The sequence below is a fragment of the Pocillopora verrucosa genome, chromosome 1 (assembly GCF_036669915.1).
Source record: "Pocillopora verrucosa isolate sample1 chromosome 1, ASM3666991v2, whole genome shotgun sequence".
Classification (NCBI taxonomy): domain Eukaryota; kingdom Metazoa; phylum Cnidaria; class Anthozoa; order Scleractinia; family Pocilloporidae; genus Pocillopora; species Pocillopora verrucosa.
The window spans coordinates 33,398,258-33,419,503 of record NC_089312.1 but is presented as its reverse complement, the minus strand read 5'-3'; the positions used below and the strand labels follow the sequence as shown (position 1 = coordinate 33,419,503).

Here is a 21,246-nt window from a genome sequence, read left to right as displayed (position 1 = left end):
TAGTTCTTAAATTCTCTTTTCGGAGGTTTTTGTTTTCGCTACAACCAATTTTCAAGTGACCACGAACTGGGTGTCATAATCGCTTTTACGCTCGTAAATAACGCGTTCCTCGTCATATTTTTCAAACATTTCACTTGCTTAATCCGGAGTAACTAAGAAGGTAGAATGTGAACGAGGCACCTTAGTTTGCTTATACTTCTTTTTGTCGATCTGTAGGTTGTGTTACACGCGGCCAGCCGAAGTTTTTTCAGTGGGTCTGTTAACTTTAACGTTAGGTATCAATTCTTCTTAGTCACTAACTAGTTACACAAGAAATCAGGTAAGGATCAAAACACAACAAGTTCATGAATGGGCATTTAAATTATTTTTTAATTTTCAAAAGTGTGGTTATAAATAAACTAATTAACCTCCGTACGTACGATGTGTATGTATAAAAATGCTAAAAATTACTAAAAACGCGTTTTCCTGCTTGATTTTCTGCGTGGATCTAATTAGGCCCAATTAATGACTTGGAGAAAAGAATTTATCAAATCTTTTTGCTCATCCTTTCAGCTTCTTTCACAGCGTTGCTTAAACTGACATTGAAAAATGATAATAAAAAATTATACAATTACCAACTGTAAATTTTAGCACATATTGGCAAAGGACTAGAAATGTTAAATTCTTGTATAGGATCAATAAACTCAGGGATCCTTTCGAGGATTGTCTATCTTTTCTTTTCTGCTGTGCGTGTTTGTGGGACGGCCTCTTGACGATTATATGTATTTGTTTTAACTAAAACTCTATTATTTTAATCAAAATCAACTAATTAAATAAAACTTTAATTAAAACTTGGCTATTCGTCTTGCCCCGGAAATTGTAATGTTTCTTCGCGTTGTCCGGTTCGGTCTGTAATCATAATAGTCAGGATAATCAAACTCGTACGATTTAAGACCGAATTGGACTCTACTTAGTCCTATTACCATTACCTAAAGAAAGATGAATATTGATATGCTGATTGCGAATAAATGATAAAAATGAGGGACATCAAACTGCTTTTTGAAACAGGGAGGAGGCGAGCGTGGCCTAGTGGTTAGGGCGCTGCACTTGTAAGCCGGAGGTCCCGGGTTCAAGTCCTCCTCCCTGCCACTGGATGGATTTGTCTTCGGTGGCCCCGAATTCAACTCCTGCACGCTTTGTAAATAACCAACTGGTCTGCCTCCTACCAGTTGGGGTTTTTAACGAGTTTCTGTTCATTTACGATATTTGTTTCCTTATTAACACTGTCCCCAATTAGCACAGCAGTGCTAAAATACACTGACACTTAAATAAAGTTATTATTATTATTATTATCAACAGCCGAGCAAAGTCTTTCTTGAAGTCTACTGTTGCCATGGAAACCCGGTATGTCAGAAAATAGTCAACCCATGTTAGCAAAACCATTTTGAAACACCTTGAAAAGACGCAATAGGATCGTCCGAGAATTATCACCCGATCTTGGTCATTCTTAGCGCAGATATAGCCAACCAAAGCTCAAATCGAGTGGAAGTAGTCGGCCGCTTTCAAAATCAAACAGAACTATGCACGGTATTCCGAGTCTCCATTTGCGCTGCCATTACTGCTTTCGTTTTCGTTTCGTTCATCAAAAGCGCACTGCTACGTGACGAAGAAGCCGGAACTTTTCTTTTAAGGTGAAGCTTGTACATCAGGATAGTGGAAAGAACTAGCAGAAGAAAGATCATAACCCCAAGAAAACCAATAGAAATCTCGTAACCTGATGTACTTGATAACACGTCCTTTTCTTTTTCAGGATCATCTGTAAAAAGAATACACTTTTGTTATCTCTCTATTGACTGGAAAAAAACTGTCTTCGCCTTTAGAACAGTTTTTCAATACATTATCGCATGACATTGGTTAAAAAGCCTCGAAGAGTTTTTTCTTTGGAGAAAAATGCGAGCCTGGTGACCAGGGCTTTTCCGAATCAGCACAGCGACTTAGAAAACAAGGTTTGCTACAGTTGCGATAAAATGATTTAATAGGAACATAGTTACCACACTGGCAAGAAAGAATCTCCCTGAAGGTAAACCCTGAACCGTTCCTTTCCAAAGAATGCACTTACAGAGAGGAGGATCCTGAGATACCTGCAGATAGCCAGCTTATACACAATGAACAAAGTGGCGCGCACAAATTTGGTCACCCCCCTTCCACCTTCAGAAATCCCGGCCACGAAGTGTCAAGGGAGGGGATGGGTGATGAAATGAAAGGGACTGGAAAATTCAAATTTCATCAAGCTTACAGGGAGGTTCCTGGAGTGGTGCAAAGGGCTATTAAATGAATATGAGAGTAACCTTCGCAATTATGAACACTACCTAAGCAATAGTGGAAATAAATCCTGAAAAAAATTCAGGCTTTTACGGGAGTTGAACCCAATGACCTCTGCCATACCAGTGCAGTGCTCTATCAACTGAGCTAACTAGGCAACTGGTAGCTTTTCATTCTGTTGTTTCGTAATAAACCCGTGAGTGATGAATGATTCCATAGTTCGAATTTATGTCTTCGTGTCATTTCTTCAAGTCGTTCAAAGGGTTATTAATTCACTCAATCTTCTTGACGACACTCCAAAAGGGATTGGGTGTTGTACTCATGGACAAACAGGTGTACATTCTCTATCGAGACAGTGGAGGAGCACGGAGGTACAACTGAGTTACAGTATTCCTTAGGGACGGTGCTTATAAAACGTCTTCCAAGTTGCAACTTATTTATGGATTACTATTTACTGCTTGTTTAACTGCTTGAGTTACATGAGCATTCCAGGTGACATTTTGTAGTGAATACCAGTAACATTGAACTGATTATGAACGAGTCAGCCCTTTCACTTACCAGGATTGATGATTCTTATCGTGGGGTGAGTATTGTTTACACATGATATGTTCGAGTTGAGAGTTGCATGAGATTCAACAGTTTTTGTCCGGCTGGTAGGCTGAGACGAGTTGAGAGTTGAATGAGATTCAACAGTTTTTGTCGGGCTGGTAGGGTCAGAGGAGGTAAATTCAGATTGTGTTGGAGAGACCCTATTACACTCGTCTTCACTTTTGCAACGTGGATCTACAAAGACAGAAACATCGAAAATTAAAATAAATTAGAAATAAAAGGTCGCAAGATTGCACCGGACCAAACTTATTTATTTTTACAGGTTTCTGTGAAAACGCGTAATGATTTGGTAAAATCAATGATTTGACTGCCATAAACATGAAATGAATTTAATCTAAAATAATACGATGTCATCTTTCCTTTCACTGGTTGTAAACACTTTAATCATCGTTCCTTTCCTGTAGTGTGATCAATTAATTTTGTGACCCTGGAAGCAGTTGTGACACTGTAAATCAGCCCTCTTTTTTCCGTTTTCCAAATGAAAGGGCTTCTCCTTGAAACTTTTAACGGCGACTTGCCTGCATTGCTTGTGCAAACATAGAATTTCAGCTTCATTCTGTTTGTTCGACAGTTTCCACCAGACGTACTGTTGAGGGACTCTTTTCTTCCATCTGAAGTTGCTAGTCGATAAAAAAAACTTAAACTATTAAAATTTTTTCAAAGAAATTCATACACCTCACTAAGTAACCTGAACCTTCCTGCTTAATAGACCTTTTCAGCTTCATACGTCATAGATTGGTCACGTGGTCCGACATGGGTAAACAACAGTCGCGGCCATACTCAATTAACTGCGAAGCGTAGAGAATGGTCCACTAGTGTTGCGTTTGTAACTGTCACAATATTCCACAAATTCTGATTTGTCTTTTCATAAATACCTTCAAGATTATAAGCTTCAAAAGTAAAATATCCATGCTATATTTCAAGTCTTCAACCTGTGGTCCCACGAATTTGTGTTTCAATCTGCACGGTTGGCTGGTCTTATACTATTAGCTGGTGATATCTGTCCTTAACCTGGTCCTACATTTCAATTAAACAGTTCTGGATTATCGTTTGGCCCCAAAAGTAGAGGATTAGCTCTAGCTCATCTTAATATTCGTACTCTGCTACACAAGATGGATCAAGTGAATCTCGTCATGGGCGGTGCAAAGTTGTTTCATTTATTATAATTCTCGGAGACTTGGCGAAATGATATGATGCCTGATGACGAGATTCTTATGCCTGGCTATAGCTGTGTGAGGCGGGATCGCCAAAGAAAGGCTGGTGGAGGAGTGGCAATTTATTGCCGCGATTCTATAAATTTTACTGTTCGCGAAGATCTAAATAATTAAAATGAAGCTGTTTGGATTCAAGTTAACCGAAAAATCTGTACACCTCTTGTCGGTTGGTTGTATCTACAGACCACCAGATCAACCTAAAGACCATTTTATTGATAACTTCAGTGAGTCACTGTCTAAGATTGACTCTGGCTTTGACAAGGTCGTGCTTGGTGACTTTGACATTGATTTTCCAGTTGGAAGGAGAAATGCAAATTCGTCTCAGAAACGATTGCTCAAGGGAATTACTGAGCTTCACGATCTCAAGCAAGTGATTGAATCTCCAACACGCGTCACGGAACACTCTGAATCTCTCGTCGACTTGTGCTTTACCAATGCTCAACGAAAAATTACCGAGTCCGACGTTATAGATCCTGGATTGAGCGATCATTCTTTGGTTTACTGCGCAATGAAGAGCGGTCGTTATCGAGCTCCACCAAACACGATTCAATTTCGCTCGTATAAAAACTACAATAGAGATTCCTTTGTATCTGAACTCCGCCAAGTACCTTGGCATGTGGCTGTAAACAACCATGAAGATATCGATGACTGCATTAACACATGGAGTAAACTATTCTCAGAGGTTGCCGAATCCCATGCTCCTAAAAGAACAAGCCGAGTCAGAGGCTTTCTATTCCTTGGTTGAACTCTCACGTTACAGATCTTATGAATAAGCGCGATTACCACCTGAAGAAAGCCAAGGGAAATAAATGCAGTATTCATTGGCGTCTGTACCGTGATCTGAGGAACAAAGTCAGCCATAGCATCAAGAAAGCCAAATCCAATTTTTACACTAACCTGATAATTGACAGTAGCAAATCAAGCGCTAAAGACTTCTGGAGAGCTTCAAATAAACTCTACCCTCTTCTAAAACGTCCTCCAGAATTACCAGTCTGTTAGCTGAGGGCGCCCTTCTCACCTCAGCTCAATCTATTGCCTCGGCTTTTAATACAAACTTCGTGGGTGTGAGAAAATTCCTTGTGGAAAAGATCGTTCCTGAGACGTACACAGCTAAAGCTATGGTCTGCCATTCTACCTTTATGTTACAACCGATAAGTGAAGATTTTGTTTCAAGATCCATCAGTTTATTGAAAACTAATAAGGCCGTTGGTCTCGACAAAATTAGCGTGCGTCCGCTAAAAGATGCTGTGGACGTTATTACTCCTTCTTTAACGGCCTTATTAATCTATCCCTTCAAACAAGATCTTTTCCTTCTAAATGGAAAATAGCAAAGGTTATACCCTTGTTTAAAAAGGATGATAAACAGAACGCTTCTAATTACAGGCCAATTTCCCATTCTGCCGACTATAAGCAAGATCTTGGAGAAGGTGGTTCATACTTAGGTTTTATGCATATATAACTGAGAATAATTTAATTTCACCCAACCAGTTTGGATTTAGGTTAAAATCATCTATTGTTACTGCCGCCTCTCAGCTTTCTGATCAGATCCTCTACTCCACGGACAATGGTTGCCTGACCGGTGCTGTATTCTAAGACCTCGCCAAAGCGTTTGACACTGTCAATCACACAATACTACTTCAGAAGCTCTCAAATTATGGTGTTGATCATGCTGCCAAAAGCCTGGTTTACTTCATTCTTTACGAACAGAAAACAAGTGACCAGCTGTAATGATGTATGCTCCAAAGTTGCCCCTGTTTCGATTGGCGTCGCTCAAGGCTCTATATTGGGCCCGCTTCTATTTATAATTTACATTAATGATCTACCTGACGTTTTGCAGTTCTGTCAGGTCACCTTAAATGCAGATGACACCGTTCTATATCTCGCCTCCAAATCTACTGTGGATTTACAAAGCAAGATTTATGCTGACTTAAGACGTATATGTAAATAGCTTCCGGCTAACCAACTTACTCTGAATGTTAAGAAATCCAAATTTTTACTTATTGGTAGTAGTTCCCGCTTAAGCAAAGTTGGATCCATCCTTATTTCTGCTGATGATATCCCTCTCGATAATGTAGATTCTTATATGTACTTGGGGATTGTGATTAATAACCGGTTTTCCTGGACTGACCACATTGATTATATTCGTGGTAAGATCAGTGAAAAGTTAAGTCTCTTAAGGCGTATTAAATCTTACCTCTCCCTCAATGGTAGAATTATGTTTTTTAATAGTTTCATTTTACCTCTTTTTGACTATGGGGATATCATTTGGAGAGATCGCGGGAATGCCTCCTTAATGTCTGAGCTACAAGTGTTACAGAATAAGACCGCTCGCCTCATTTTAGACCTTCCTGCGCATTTTTCTGCAGCTGAGGCGCTAAAGAGACTTGGCTGGAAGCCATTATTGCGACGTAGAAAGGAACATCATGTTATTTTTATGTATAAATTGATTAACAACCATTTCTGTCACTCTATCCCTGTCACATTCAACGGTGATTTCATAGTAACTACACAAGATCGAGAGATGACATTCGCAAATCCAGTGCCACAGGAAGACGGGGTCATTGGTCGTCAGTAAATTTTAGCGCTGATATATGGAACGGGTTACACACTTCATTAAGGAATGCAGAGTCACTGTCTGCTTTTAAACGTGGCCTGTCCAAAGTTATCTTTGATTCTTAACGACATTCTTTGCTTTTTACCCTTTGTGTATTCTTTTTATCTTTTACATTCTTGTATTCTTAACTGGTTATATTTGATGCTTGATGATTGTATATACTCTTTTAATCTTTTACATTTTTGTATGTTTAACTAGATCTTAATCTAAACTTAGTATTCTTCTGAGGACCCTTCTGTAAACCACTTCGTGACGTTGGCATCCTCATTAAAGATTACTATTATTATTATCACAGTAAATTGTCTGACAAATTATTTTGTCTCGTCTCGATTTTTAGATGTCATGGTTGTTTTTCGGTTTTTTTTGAAAACATAGACTGTGAAATCTTAGGATAAAATAAGTAACATCGCGTACCAAAGTGTACAGAACATTTCGAAGACGAGGATTTTAGGTTTGCAGACAGCCGAACTAAGAGACTGAAAGCGGATGCCGCTTGTCCGTCATTGTTTTTATGGTCAATAGGAAACTATTTAGAACTAGTGTTTCGTTTCCAGCGTGATAATGTTAGGCATAGTTGTCTTGGAAAGGTCAGGGAATTTAACTTTCGATTTCGATGACGTCACCATAACAAGTTTATGCTTTTTTGTTGTATTAAACTATAGATTTCATTTTTCTGTGCTCTGTTACTGCGAAACAGACTCATGGCAAAATGAAATCTATAGTTTAATACAACAAAAAAGCATAAACTTGTTATGGTGACGTCATCGATGTATTCCCCTCTAATAGGTCATAAATAGGTCATAACGGGAACCAATCAAAAACGTAATTCAGCTTATCGTATAATTTGAAATGGTGGGACCTACCTATAATATAGTAATCTTTTCCTGGCTGAAATTCGGGCTCCTTGCTGGCGCTGAATCTTTTAAAAGTCACGGTGTAATATTTCAGTTTAAGCGGTTCGTCGCACAACCATAGTCTCGTATCAGTGGTCGTATTTATTACACACCGCTCGTAACTTTGTTTCCTGACCAGCCACAGATTTTCGTACTGTGGATCTACATAACTACTGTGAACGAGTCTTTTTACTATTGTAGCTGTGTTTGGGCACACGAAGATCACTTTAGACATTGGGTGAACGCATTGTGTCCTATTCGATGCAAATCTACAACAAACAATGGAAATGATCGAATGAGACTGATCTGTTAATAAGGTCGAGGGCTCGCATCCAGGCTCCAGTTTTTCGTTACTCACTGGATAGATCTCTATCCAATGGAAAGGGAAGTATGTAACGCTTATTCCTCAGGGAGCGATTTATCAGCTGCAAAGCGTTATCTGTTCTTTTCTGGGCTCTGAACAGCTGGATATCCTTTGCTATTCACCTGCGAGCAACTCGAGCGCAATTTGCACGATATTGTAATCGTCGCAGGAATAAATGAGTTGAAATCGTGTTTTCGTGCCTTATTATCTGAGTGTTTTATCATAAACTCAGTGTCAGTGGCTAGATGAACAAAAGTCTCTATTTGGCACGAAAAAAAGGCACAGATATTTGTCCGTGGATATAATCTGTTAAGATGTGAGCAGCTTTTCCGAGGAGGTGTTTTGTCACTTCCACTTCGATGAATAGTCGTTCGTTATTTTCTTGTGTTTTCTCTTGTATCTAAGTACCGTAATGTTTCTAAGAGCTTTAGACTGATAAGCAAAAAGCTGTATAATCATAGTCAACATCTTATGTCATGTCAAAAGCTTTTTGGCTGAGTAAGGGCTCCATTATTAGGCAAATATAGATGCATAATTTTCTCACGATCACTTCAGCACGATTTCTCATGTACCATTTCTGAGACTTTTTGGGATTCAGGATTGATATACGATTTCATAAAATCTCTATGTGAGTAACAGACAAACGTGTGACAAGCAGAAACAAAGTCACATCATTCTATGCATGCAGCAGGTATCATCGCTATAAATAAGCTTGATGTAAAGGTCAACACAAGTCAGCTGAATCTGTTTCAAACAAATACCTGTTTAGACCCATAACAACAGGCAAGATCAGGGGAAACCTGCACTTAGGAAAACCAATGGCTAACTGTTTTTCATTATTGATGTTCTTTTAGCAATTGTCTTTTCTGCCTGAGCTTGTTACTCGGCAACCGATTAAAAAGATCCCCCATCAACATGGCAGCCACCAACATTAACAAATATCTAGCAACTGTTTTCGTAACTGCGTCTAAGCACTCACGTGATGTTTTCGCCAAAGGAGCACGATCGAGTTCATTCCTTCCGGCTATTTTCTGCTCTGACGAAGCGAAGCCAAGGCCAACTTCGATACCATATTGGAGTAATTAAAAACTAATACCAGCAATTTTTTAGATTAACACAAGTCCTTGTGATGGTAGAGAAGAAATAATAATAGGTCTGAGGCTAATTATGAAAATGAAATAAAATTTGAATAAGCATGGTTCGAAATAGGTATAAAAATTTACATGAAACAGATTCGAAACAGATTTATCTTAATAGCAAGCGAAAGATTTTTCATTGTATCTTGATGTAACGTTCTTCCTTAGGCTTGCCAAGTTGAGAGCTATGTAAAAGCGAAATTCAAGTTGTTCTGATTACGTCATCGACTAAAGATAAACATTTTGCCTAAGTCGATCTTCAAGGCTTTCACGCAATGGATAAAATAAGTATGATGCTCAGAACCATAACTTGCTAAAAATAAAAGATATGTAGTACTTCAAATTAATTTTTTCGCCGCTCTGCAAAGTCGAAAATTCTTAGCATCATCATTAGATACATAAGGTATTTTCGCCAAGAAGCAAGGTGCATAACGATTGTGATATACGTGTGCAACCAAAACTCCGTCGGCTGGAAGGCAAATTGATGTACCAAAATTAGCTAAAATTCTTGTATTTCCTTCTCAATCAAGCTGGAAGTAAGTTTCTGAGGAGATATTGGTGGCATAGGGGAATTATTCTGCGAGTCCTTTTCTTTTCGCAAAATTCATTAGAGAGTTTCCTTGCTATAAGCATTTAAATTATTAACTGAATTATAGCAGGTTAGCCTTGTGGTAAGTTGGCAACCTATAAGTCTTCTTTTTGCTAAGTTAAGCATAAAACTAGCTTGAAAGAAACAGAAAATGACGAAAGAAAAACAGGAAAAGTTTTAACAAGTATCTGGTTTTCTTAGAAATAAAATTGCACTTGACGTAAATATTAATGGTCTGGTGACATAGTGTAAATGTCGACAATTTCTTTAGAATTTCACCGCTGGACTTCAAACCAGGTGTTTGTGAGTTATTTTTCAAGAGCTTCCGAAAGCATGAATATAAAAGATGGCATTCGTAGGCAATATGAAAGCGGCAGGAGCTTAAATTTTCATTTGTATAAGTATATTGTTTATCCACCTCAGTAAACTTGTGTCATATTTGCAAATGATAATCTTTCTTTGTTCTCACAAACAGAGTATATCAGACTGAGAACAAAAAGAGAAAGTAGTTTATTGCTCTTATCGTTCAAATCACGGCAAAGTTTCAGCTCAAGAAAACGAAAACATCAGCCACGTTCCCTCTACATGAGGTCCAGGGTTAATAAAAGATTTTCGCGCAGCAAGAATTATCCATCGAAATTATTAAACGATAAATTTCCTTCTCTCCTTTCGATTCGCTTCAGATTTGTTTCCAACACAGTGCATAAACATATAACGTCATTGTCGATTGAAAAAATTGGTCCAAAATTGCCCTTACCTCTAAAATACAATGACATCTTTTTAAGCAAAAAAGTAACAATCGAACAGTAACAATCGAATCATCTCACATTCCTCGGTGGCTGCTTATACAATAGATTCCGTAGATGTAAGCTATTAATAACCCTTCTTTTACGTTTTTAAAGTTGTTATCTGAAGTGTTGACAAGCCTCGAAATGTAAACGTTTGCAGCGGCACTTACTTTGGATTATGTCTTGTCCATTGAATGGATGGATACAGTTCACTTCTACCAGAGTCAATCAAAAGCGAAAGTATTATACAAGCGCGCTGGATTAGGCTAACAATTCCCATGTTTCACTTTCCAAACACTCACAGAAACAGATCCTAACTTGTTCTGTTGTTAATGAGCGAGGAACGTGCTTATATGTCCTTGCCAAGATACTCAAATGCTTTTTCACGGAAGTGTTGATTTGCATTCGAAACAAACAAATTTACGTGTTGTTAATCACGAGACCGGAAGTGAAAATGCAAGGAAAAATTAACGAAACATTCCCCGCCGAATCATTTGCCTTATTTTACATCGTCGTGTTTTGTAACATTAATTAACTTTCAAACGTTGACTATGGTTTCTCCTTCACACAAATTACCAGTCTACTTCTTTCAAGGAAAAAAAATATGAAACTCTTGGGAGGCGGAACATGGTGACAGACCTCTAAGAACTCGTGATTTTTATGGGACTTTTCCCTATAATGCCCTGTTACATAAATAGATATACTCTTGATTCAGCTTGTTTCACTGCTTAAGCGTCATATTCCTTCACTTAACTCAAAATGCGGTGAAGCTATTTATAAACAATTGACAAAATACCAGACGGTCACATGAAAATCCCGAGTTTCAGTTATCCGAATATTGAGTCAATATTTAGAAGCCTATATCATGTGACGCTCTGCAAGAACGAAATACGGCATCATTACTTCCTTCTTTATTTTTGAATGTCGCCAAGGTATATATACGTCGTTCTTTTTTATGTGTTTGTTTGAGTTCATAATGTTTATTATTCTTTAGATATATCTTTTTAACCCTTAGCATGCTGACTTTGAGTTCAGGTTACAATCCCTTAAACTGACTTTATTTTCAGAAACGCACTCATACACGACAGTTGATCCTTTCAAAAGCATTGAAAGCTTTGCTTTTCATCAAATCCAAACAACCTATATATCTAATTAAAGCTTAATAAATTTCCTTTCTGATTATTCTATTATAATAAACTTTGAACCTAAGTTGCTTTTAAAATTTAGCTATGAAATCATGTTTTTGTCAAAGGTTATACATTAACAAATAACACATCATATTAATTTCTTCCAGAAATTATCTGTACAAGCCTAAAATGGCAGCCAGAGTTAAGTCCTAGTCCACCAACTTGATAAAACAATTCCTGTGACTGTGAGAGCATTTTTTTCTCAAAATAGTAGCAAAATTGCATATTTGTCAAGTTAACACATAATCAAATTAGGAATTTATATACATTGTTTGGTTTTGAATTAGTTCAAAACAGTCAGCTCAGTTGAATGGGTCTTTGGTCTAAATTTATCTATTTCTGTGTTTGAATTGACTTCAAAACCTAACAAAACCAAAAAAAAGATGAATAATGGCTATGGTCAGTTGATCAATTGGTTTCAGCATCCACATTATCATTATTGGCATCATGTCTTCAAATGTAGGCAGCAACATAATCCTCAACAGTGTGGTACAACTGGAAGCAGTCTTGCATACAGAGTGCTACTTTACAGACACTGCACTGAAAGCTAGACTCCTTCCCTGGCCTCTTCCTTTTATCTCCTGTCCTTTTTAGAATCTTCTTTTGAGCAGGAAAGCAAACCACACATGCCCAGGTGATGTTGGACTTCTTCCCAGTACCCAGTATTTTCTCTGGGAAGTGACCTCCAACTTGAAGGTGGGTTAAGCCTTCGGCTGACCTCCTTGGGCGGCCTATTGGAGTGAGAGAATGGGAGATGCCAGAATTCCTAATAAGCTCCTTCACAAGCTCCCTTCAAAAGGTCCTTTGCAGCACAGGTGACCAGGTTCTTTGCTTGTAGAGGATATAAGCATTCAGGACGCTTAAGGAAAACAGATGGAAGAACACTTTCTTCCACCATTTCATGGTGCATCGCCTGAAGCAAGAATAGGCCACCACCTGATCACACCTGTCAACTGCCCCCATGAACTTGTTGTAGTCATGTACAATCTCGGGTTTAGTGATTGGGCGCCCAGTTTCAGGGTGATTTCGGCCAACTTCTACATCTGCAATGGAATGAACTGATGACAGCATCTGGAAAACTCTGCGGTCCCTAAATTTAACTGTCAGCAAAGTTCCATTGTTCATAACAAACTTGTCACCTTTTTTTTTCACTTGTGCCCTTTTAAATTTCTGGGGAATACCTTTCCTGTAGTGGGCTGTTCCACAGGCCCCAGTGTTCTGCCTATAGAGCTCAGCAAATAAAGTAGGTGATGTGTAGTAGTTTTTAACATACAAACACCTACCCACATTCAAATAAGGTTGCATGAGCCTCATGACTAAGTCATGTGTTTTGCCTTTAGCACTGAGTGGTTCTTGGTTTACACCAGTGTAAATTTCAAACCTACAACAATAGCCATTACTTGAGTCACACAACTGGTATGACTTAACACCATACTTATCTGGCTTGTCTTGATTGTACACTTTGAAGTGCACTTTTCCTCTGAATGGAATCATTCCCTCATCTATGCAAATATTTTTGCCTGGCTTCCAGACATCTGAAAAATTCCCAGTGATAACACTGTATATAGTGCCAAGCTTGTTTACTGGGTTATACCCTTCCTGTCCTCGAGGAATATAATTATCATTATTGCACAAGTGAAAAAATGTTAAAATGTTCATAAATTTGTCTCTTGACATAATTTGAGGGAAAAAGGGAGTAGATAAAACCTCGTCGGTAGACCAGTAATCCTGGATATTCTCTTGATTCACCAGGCCCATTGCAATTATCACGGCAAGAAAAGCTTTCATCTCACCAGATGTCACACCATCCTCAGGCCAATTTCTAAACCTCGAGTGCTGAGGTAAACGATCTCTTCGCTGTAAAGATGCAATTGTTTCCTTTGCATATTTATTTGTTTGGGATGCAATCTCATCGAATAGGTTTTCAGGGAAGAGGAGATGAAAGCAGTCAGAGAATGATGGATTGTCAGGAAGCTCCACATTCAACCCTCGATCAGCTGTGAAGTCAAACCTTCGCGGGATACGATCGCCAAGGACCCAGTTGTCTTCTTCGGTTTCCTCTTCGCTCTCCCCCTCGCCATCACTGTCTTCTTCTCTTCTGTCATCTTCTTCTTCGCTGCTTTCAGAACTATCCGTGTTTTCATCAAAATCGCTATCCTCGCCACCAACAACTTCATCGATAGTTCCTTCATCAACAAATACAATATTGGCCGCCATCTTTGTTTATCAGTGTTACCGCGCAACAAAATATATTTCATGCTAATTAATTCTTTTATTCTACTCGGATCTTCGGAACTCTGTCGGATGCTTAATTTATGTCCCTTGGGTAGGCCCATGACCGTAAAACCACATAAGCCCGACATATTCCGAACTTCTTCGCCAATAAAACAATTATGTTCGGAAACCCGGAATATTCCGGGAGCCGCACGATAATCGTAAGGCTCGATAACCAGTCGCTATTCGGGAATTGAGCCCACGATGACCGCACTCGAAAGAGCAGCGGAAATCGAACCATTTTTAAGTAATTTTTTTTATGAAAAAAAAAAAAATTCCATGTTAGCGTGTAGAATGGCATGTTGCTCGCATCGATCAGATCGCCGCATTTGGGTATGTATCTCGCACCTATCAGATTGCCGCATACGGGTATGTATCTCCCACCGATCAGATTACCACATTAGGGTATGTATCTCGCACCAATCATATCACAGCATTTGGATATCTTGCACCGATCACAGCGTTTAGGGTATGTATCTGGCACCAATCGTATCACAACTTTCTTGCAAATTATTTCATGGAATCAAGTGGCTGTGCACAAAGAATGACATTGACCATAAATTTTGGCCTTATTTTGATAAGTGTAATGGTTTGTGGTCTTCGCGAGAGCGTCGTCGATTAAGGTCGAGATTTATCGGGATATGAAAGATTCGAATTTAACTTTTTTGTATCATTTTTGCCCTTTGCCCGCGGAAAAGAATGAAAGAAAGACAAGTAGCATCGAATTATAGAAATGCGAGGAACTTTACCAAAATAATGATATGTTTATGACTTCAATTCCTTTCTAGTCCTCGTCTGTGAGCTGTTCTAACCTAAGTTAACTTCGTATTGCTTTCGCTGTTATTTACTAACACCTTTGTTTAGTTTTTTGTTCGCCCAGTAAAAAGTTTGTCTGCTGCTTCAGCAGTTAAAGCTAATTGAAATCCTTGGTTAATCTATCATGTCACAATGCAGAATTGACAATACGATCAAAGTTTACCGCTAATCTATTACAAAATCATCTTAAACATGAGTTTAAAATGTCTTCATTAACGAACTCTTTTTGGTGCTTATATCTTGATCCAGTTGTTAAGCATGTTAACTTTTATAACATGTAAGACTGCCCTGTGAGATATAAAGGCGTCCAATTCATTACAAATATTTAATATTCTGATTTTATCAGAACTGTGGCATTTTTCGGCAATTTTTTGTCTTTAACTTGCTCTTTTCCCATCTCCGGGCATTGCATGAAAAAATCCACTGATTCAAAGAGAGAGATCGAATCCCACAAATTATCAAAATCAAAACCATCAAACTTCGAACTACGAAAGAAACCACAGGCACCCCACACTTTATTTTTAACCAACTTTCTTTATAATTGAGTTTAATCGATATCTTGTCAAGTTTTTGTTTCAGAAGCCGATTTCTTTTTGATCAGCAAAATGACATAGCTTCCGCAAAACATTAGTATATTCAGGCTATCATTTTTTTCTGTTAATACGAGTTTCCTTTACCTCAAATTGTCTTTCAAAGCGCATAATCTTCCGATTATTTACTTTTTAAGTTCTGCTTCCGGTCACCAATATGTCTTTTGGAAAATTATGTAGCCACAAATTTTGCTGGAGTTTTGTTTCACGGTGAGTTTTTGTGCGACTAGAGAAAACAAATCATCTTTGCGGCCGATTTGATTTTAATTTTTAATCTTTTTTGGAATGAATGAAAATCATGAACAGTTTTTTTAGCCCAATAATCAAAACCCCCCACTTTTTTGCCGTATAGCAATGGCTTTTGAAAAATGGTCGAGTGGAAAGCGTGACATTTGGAATGTGACGTTGCAATGGTTACGTGAGGCATGACAACGAGACTCATTCCCAGGCACTTAGATCATTCCCAAATTTGGAAGAATAGGCCTAGACCTGAAGGGCGGCCATTTTGCTTTGCTTCCGCCCGTCAGTGACAACTGCAATCCTTTGAAAATCTTCGTCATCGTTCGGTCTACTTCTTAATTTTCTCGTTATCTCAAATCGATAAAGCCCTTTTTTTAACTTTTTGCCAAAATTTTGGCTTCAAAAATACTATTTAGAGGAGGAGGCCGTGATCAGCAGATTCAGGATTTGAAAGACGTTATTATTTATCTAGGATTACTCGAAGGATACTACAATGGGGACGAAAGATGACGAATATGACTATCTTTTCAAAGGTAATGTGGCTAAATCATGGCTTCATTTGCTTTTGAAGTGATGGCGTAGTTTCTAATTTTGTGTTACGTTTCCATCAGTTGTTCTAATAGGAGACTCTGGGGTTGGAAAGTCAAATCTTCTCTCAAGGTTCACAAGAAACGAATTTAATTTGGAGTCAAAGTCGACCATTGGTGTGGAATTTGCTACCAGAAGCATTCAAGTGGATGGAAAAACTATAAAAGCCCAAATCTGGGACACTGGTAAGATAGGTTTGGTATTTTGTTTACCAGTTTCGTGTTTGTTTAGGAGGTAAATCGCTCGATCTTTTGGACTGGTGTAAGTTTACGTAGCAAGGGGGAGTTGTTTCCTTCGCTCCTCCCGGAAGCCAGTTTTAAATGTGGTTGACAGCATTTTTATTTGACATAGAAGAAACCCATTATTTTAACAAAGAGTTGGGCTCAAGCGTTGTAATGTTAATGTTGCATTTTGTGTTTTCAAAAAATTATGGCAAACTTTTAAATCTCGTTGAAACGGCTGTTGTAGAGGTGTTCAATATTGATCGTAGATTGACGCGATCGACTCTTGACTTGTTTCACTTTTCATAGCTGGACAAGAAAGATACAGAGCCATAACAAGCGCGTAAGTGTTAGTAAAATCTTGAATTTACTCATAATATAAATGCCAGTAACAGTTAACTAATCATTGGTGTTTTTATCAATCAAAATTGAGCGACGCTTTGGTGTGTATCACAATAATTTACCAAAGTGTTTGATAGCGTAAGATTACAATTATGGAAATTATTATTTAAGAAGTAGCTTGAATTTTCAGAAGGTTGTTCCTTTAATTTTGCTAGTTTGAAATTCAGTTTATTTTTGAGCCTATTTGGGTATTTTAAAATAGATCAAGGTTTTAACTAATATTTAGCGAAGAAACCTTGTCAATATTCCTGTCATACCGAAGTCTTGCATGCGAGAACTATTTCTTTCCCGCTAGCAATTTCCTCTAAATTTTTCTGAACATTGTATCAAGGATGAATGAAAATCTTTTTTTTACTTTGATACTGAAAGTTGTTGTGAGTGTGGTCGGTAGACTTTTCTCACTGGAGTCTCTCATTGTGTTCATAAACGATGACATTACTGATGTTGGACTGATTAAAAAAATTGGCTCATTTCGCCATTTTTATCTTTCTTTCTCTTTCTCTGTTATCCCTCATGGAAGCTTACTAGTTATTTTAAAGACTTTTTCTTAGGAATCAACTTCAGCACAAAAGTAGTCAAATAATTATCCGGCACACGCGTATGTTACACTTCAACATATATTTTTAGGTTGAAATGATTTCATACTAGTTTTGATTTGTAGTTTCCTCTGTTCTTGTACTATGGTATTGTACCTGGAACCAAACAGAGAACAACTCAAACAATTTTGAAGTGATATTGACCACAATTTTGTATTGAAATACAAGAAACACATGCTGTACTACCTTAATTGCTTAGGTAATACCAATGTTCTATCAAGGGATTTCATAAAAGCCCAGCACAGGGAAAATTAACCAGCTGGGAACACAAGCTGCCATCAAAATCTCAGCTGAACAAATACTGTACAAGCTGGGATTCTGTATCTTCTTCCTATGACTTTTTGAAAAATACATATTTGAACTTACAGAATTTTCTAGGAATTGCCTCAAAATGACTTTAAGGGTGAGGGAAGGTTCTTCAAGCTTACGTAAAGTATGCCTGGTAGCCAAATCCAAATGCCCTATGCTCTTAATGTTAATGAAACCTCTGTATATCTCACCACATGGTACACCTTTCTCTTCTGAGCCCTGATTGCTAATAAGTTCCATGGTGCTGTGTGTCTGTGCAGTAAAACATGTAGATCACAGATGACGTCAAAATGTGGTAGGAACCAAAAAAGTGGCACACACTAATGTTTTTACAACATTTTTATGTCATTTGTGATCTATAACTGTACGGACACACAGCAACATGGAATTTATTTGTTTTGTGTGATTTAAAAGCAAAGTTCTTTTAATGATAATGTCATCTGTGGGTCTGTCCTCTACTGGGTTTTAGGTAATCCTGCACTGACTGAGTTGTTTTGTCTCTAGGTATTACAGAGGAGCTGTAGGTGCCCTTTTGGTGTATGATATTGCGAAGCACTTGACCTATGAAAATGTGGAGAGGTGGCTGAAAGAACTACGGGATCATGCTGACAGTAATATTGTTATAATGCTAGTGGGAAACAAGAGCGATCTTCGTCATCTTCGTGCAGTCCCTACTGATGAGGCAAAAGCCTTTGCAGGTAATTTGGAAATAACCACCAGTTTACTTTGAAAGTAACCTTGCATGCTGGTTAACATTTTGCACATTGCAGCTATACACTAGAAATTATTAAATTTGAAGCTTGAAGTGCCTACTTGGCTATTGCTGACCGTAAATACTTATAGTGCCAGAAGCTGTCAGCCAGCCAAAACAACTGGCCAGTCTATCCTAGCAGGCATCTCTTTCATCTCATTTTCCCATGACTGCTGGAGTAAAATTGTACAATTATTGAAATAACATCTAAGATATTTTGTACAGTGGCCAATTCCCTGTGTTTAGTGGAACAGAGTGTACATTTTACCAGTAGCTGCATTGGGCATAATTTTATTTTAGGTTCAGAGTGTGCTCAAGGGTTTGTGGGAATTTTGGGGAACACATGTGGACATTATATCTGAATAGTTCCCAGTCTTGCATATGATCTGAAAAAACAAACTTGCAGCCAACTATTTTTTAATGCCCTCAACTTTCAAACTGATTGGTAGCCTGATGTATCATGAACTGAAAGTACTTGTTAGACTGAAGAATTATGAAATACCTGTAGTTATATTTGTAGTCAATAACAATTGGGCTCTCTTCTTGATGGTAACAGTGTCTTTGGTGTAAAGTATGATTTACAGGGCACACAATTTTGCATAAACTTTAACACTGCTAAGAAGAAGTGAAAGTGATTTTATGAATGTTGCCCCTTTATTTTATTCTTCATGTGGAGAGAGTTATTTATTTTTTTTTTTTAGAGAAAAATAGTCTTTCATTTATCGAGACATCAGCTCTTGACTCAACAAATGTAGAGGTGGCATTTCACAACATTTTAACAGGTCAGTACAGTGTTTCTTCAAAAGCATTCTCTTGCAAGCTGTAATTATATTTAAGCTCTTTTAAAAAATTGAAAAACATATTTTGAAAAGGTGGTATCAGTGTAATAGATCAATCATCATACAGTAGGGTAAGTTCAGATGTAATAAGATGGCACTGTAGAGAATTTAGAACTATGATTTACTTGAAAGTTTTGGAGCTGAGTTGCCCATTCATATTGCCATTAATACCATGATTTATTTTGCCTTTTAGAAATCTACCACATTGTATCCCAAAAACAAATTCATGATTCACCTGGTGGTGATGGGAGCCAACCAAGTAATAATGTGCAGCCCATTATCGTACATCCAACGAATGAAGATGCTCAGAAAAAGAAAGTTCAATGTTGTAATGCTTAGTCAAGAAGAAACCTGAGTTGACTACTGTTGTCCAAATACTCATTGGGCTTTAAGCCCTGCTCTTTACTTACAGCATAACAAAACCTTTTCAAAGGTGTTTCGTACACATGTATTTCCATAGTACATTAATTTTAGAAATAAATAGTCCAGGACAAGACTGAAGAAATTATCGTTTAATTCTTGTTGAAAAGCTGGTTAAGGCAAGGTTACCTTCAATGTATAGCTTTATTGTATATGTACTTTGACTGATTTTAATGGTGGCAATATGTTTCAAAATTGAGGAAACTCTGAAATTCTGTCTGTGTGTGTAAATTAATATGCAATTTAAATTGGCAAAGTGCATGGTAGTATGGCTCAAGTCTTGTGCACATTTATTCTTTTTTTGTTTTCCTTGCATTTCTAATTCATGATATTTTGTACATGTTCTAAAGACTACACATTTCAAAGCTGATGAGTTTACCATTTATTGTTCTACTCCCTCTGACTAGTGTTAATCAAATGTCAGTGAATGCAGGATGGGTAAATCCTCAACTTTAATATTTGAATGGAGTAAATTTCATCTTCAAAGTATACCTTCTTTAAGCAAATAAATTTCCTTTAATGCATAGGTATATATATGGACTTAAGCCTGTCAGAGAATGATCATAAATTTCATATTCATCACTTGTCGATGTACTGATAGCATGCTCTTGTTTGCTTGTGCTCCTGCTGTAATTAATGGTTCAGTGATTGTGTTGAAACAGGTTTAGGGGGAAACTTATCAAGCATCTATGCAAATATTGTAAAGATGTGTTCTTGCAAACTGAGTGAAAATCTTTTTATTTTGTTGGCAAATGAAGCTCCTTGTTTTACAGTTTATTTTCTTACCACAGCTGTAAAATAGGAAAAGAAAAAAGGATTTCCAGATCTTTTTTTTTAATGATGTCAGCGATAGTAGTAATGATGGAAGACAAAAAAAATACCCATCCTGTTATGAGTCATTTGGAAGGTCCTTGCACGCCTGTTACTTATATTCATCAAATCAATACTATAGCACTTGTCTATATCTCTCCTGGCTTATTTTTAGAGATATTGCAAGTATTGTGCTATAACTCCCATGGCAATTATTTTGAACAAAATAATAAAGACCTGAGTTATCTACAAGCCAGTGGGTCATACATTATTTTCGGGATCATTTTTTATTGGTCATACTCATTCCTCATTAGCGCTCTTGAGGACGTGTGCTAGGTGCTAGCTACACATACCTTCTTTAATGGGCCATGTGCGAGTCCCAAAACCATGGTTAGATGCAAAACCTTTCTTTTTTTTTTTTGTTTGCGCGAGAATAGAAAGTCATCAAAAGCTTCGCAATCACCCTCGTTTTATATCAGTGGTTTGACGAAATTCCAGGAGCATTCGACATTTTCTATTAACGATGGGAAAAAGGGCGAGGCTAAGGATGGTAATCATTGCAAAACTGCCAAACTGATACCAATTATCTTCAGATAATGACAAAAAAGGCAATTAATTAGACTTATTCTAAAAGCTTATTTAAATTCTGTGCCACGCTAATTATTTATTACATTCAATTTGTACTATGCAAATTG

At 37.6% G+C, this 21,246-nt stretch overlaps 3 protein-coding genes across 4 annotated transcripts; 1 reads left to right on the top strand and 2 right to left on the bottom strand.

Annotated features, from left to right (window-relative positions):
* Positions 1–355: 355 nt before the first annotated feature.
* LOC131772537 (ephrin-B2-like) lies at positions 356–10,888 on the bottom strand. 2 transcript variants are annotated; one of them, XM_059088463.2, is made up of 5 exons: positions 10,679–10,888; positions 7,602–7,900; positions 3,429–3,530; positions 2,860–3,084; positions 356–1,795 (listed from the first exon to the last, which is right to left on the bottom strand). In XM_059088463.2, exons 1-5 carry the CDS (start codon positions 10,786–10,788, stop codon positions 1,548–1,550), a joined length of 984 nt encoding a protein of 327 aa, XP_058944446.2. In that variant the 5' UTR covers positions 10,789–10,888; the 3' UTR covers positions 356–1,547. The 2 variants fall into 2 exon arrangements, with proteins under 2 accessions (XP_058944446.2, XP_066015869.1); XM_066159772.1 differs by having other exon boundaries at positions 2,860–3,094; positions 3,430–3,530.
* Positions 10,889–11,270: 382 nt separating this feature from the next.
* LOC136277506 (piggyBac transposable element-derived protein 4-like) lies at positions 11,271–14,300 on the bottom strand. Its single transcript, XM_066159758.1, has one exon. It carries the CDS (start codon positions 13,910–13,912, stop codon positions 12,488–12,490), a length of 1,425 nt encoding a protein of 474 aa, XP_066015855.1. The 5' UTR covers positions 13,913–14,300; the 3' UTR covers positions 11,271–12,487.
* Positions 14,301–15,855: 1,555 nt separating this feature from the next.
* Positions 15,856–20,803, top strand: LOC131772500 (ras-related protein Rab-11A). Its single transcript, XM_059088412.2, has 6 exons — positions 15,856–16,148; positions 16,227–16,388; positions 16,734–16,767; positions 18,236–18,429; positions 19,184–19,264; positions 19,515–20,803. Exons 1-6 carry the CDS (start codon positions 16,109–16,111, stop codon positions 19,658–19,660), a joined length of 657 nt encoding a protein of 218 aa, XP_058944395.1. The 5' UTR covers positions 15,856–16,108; the 3' UTR covers positions 19,661–20,803.
* Positions 20,804–21,246: the final 443 nt, after the last annotated feature.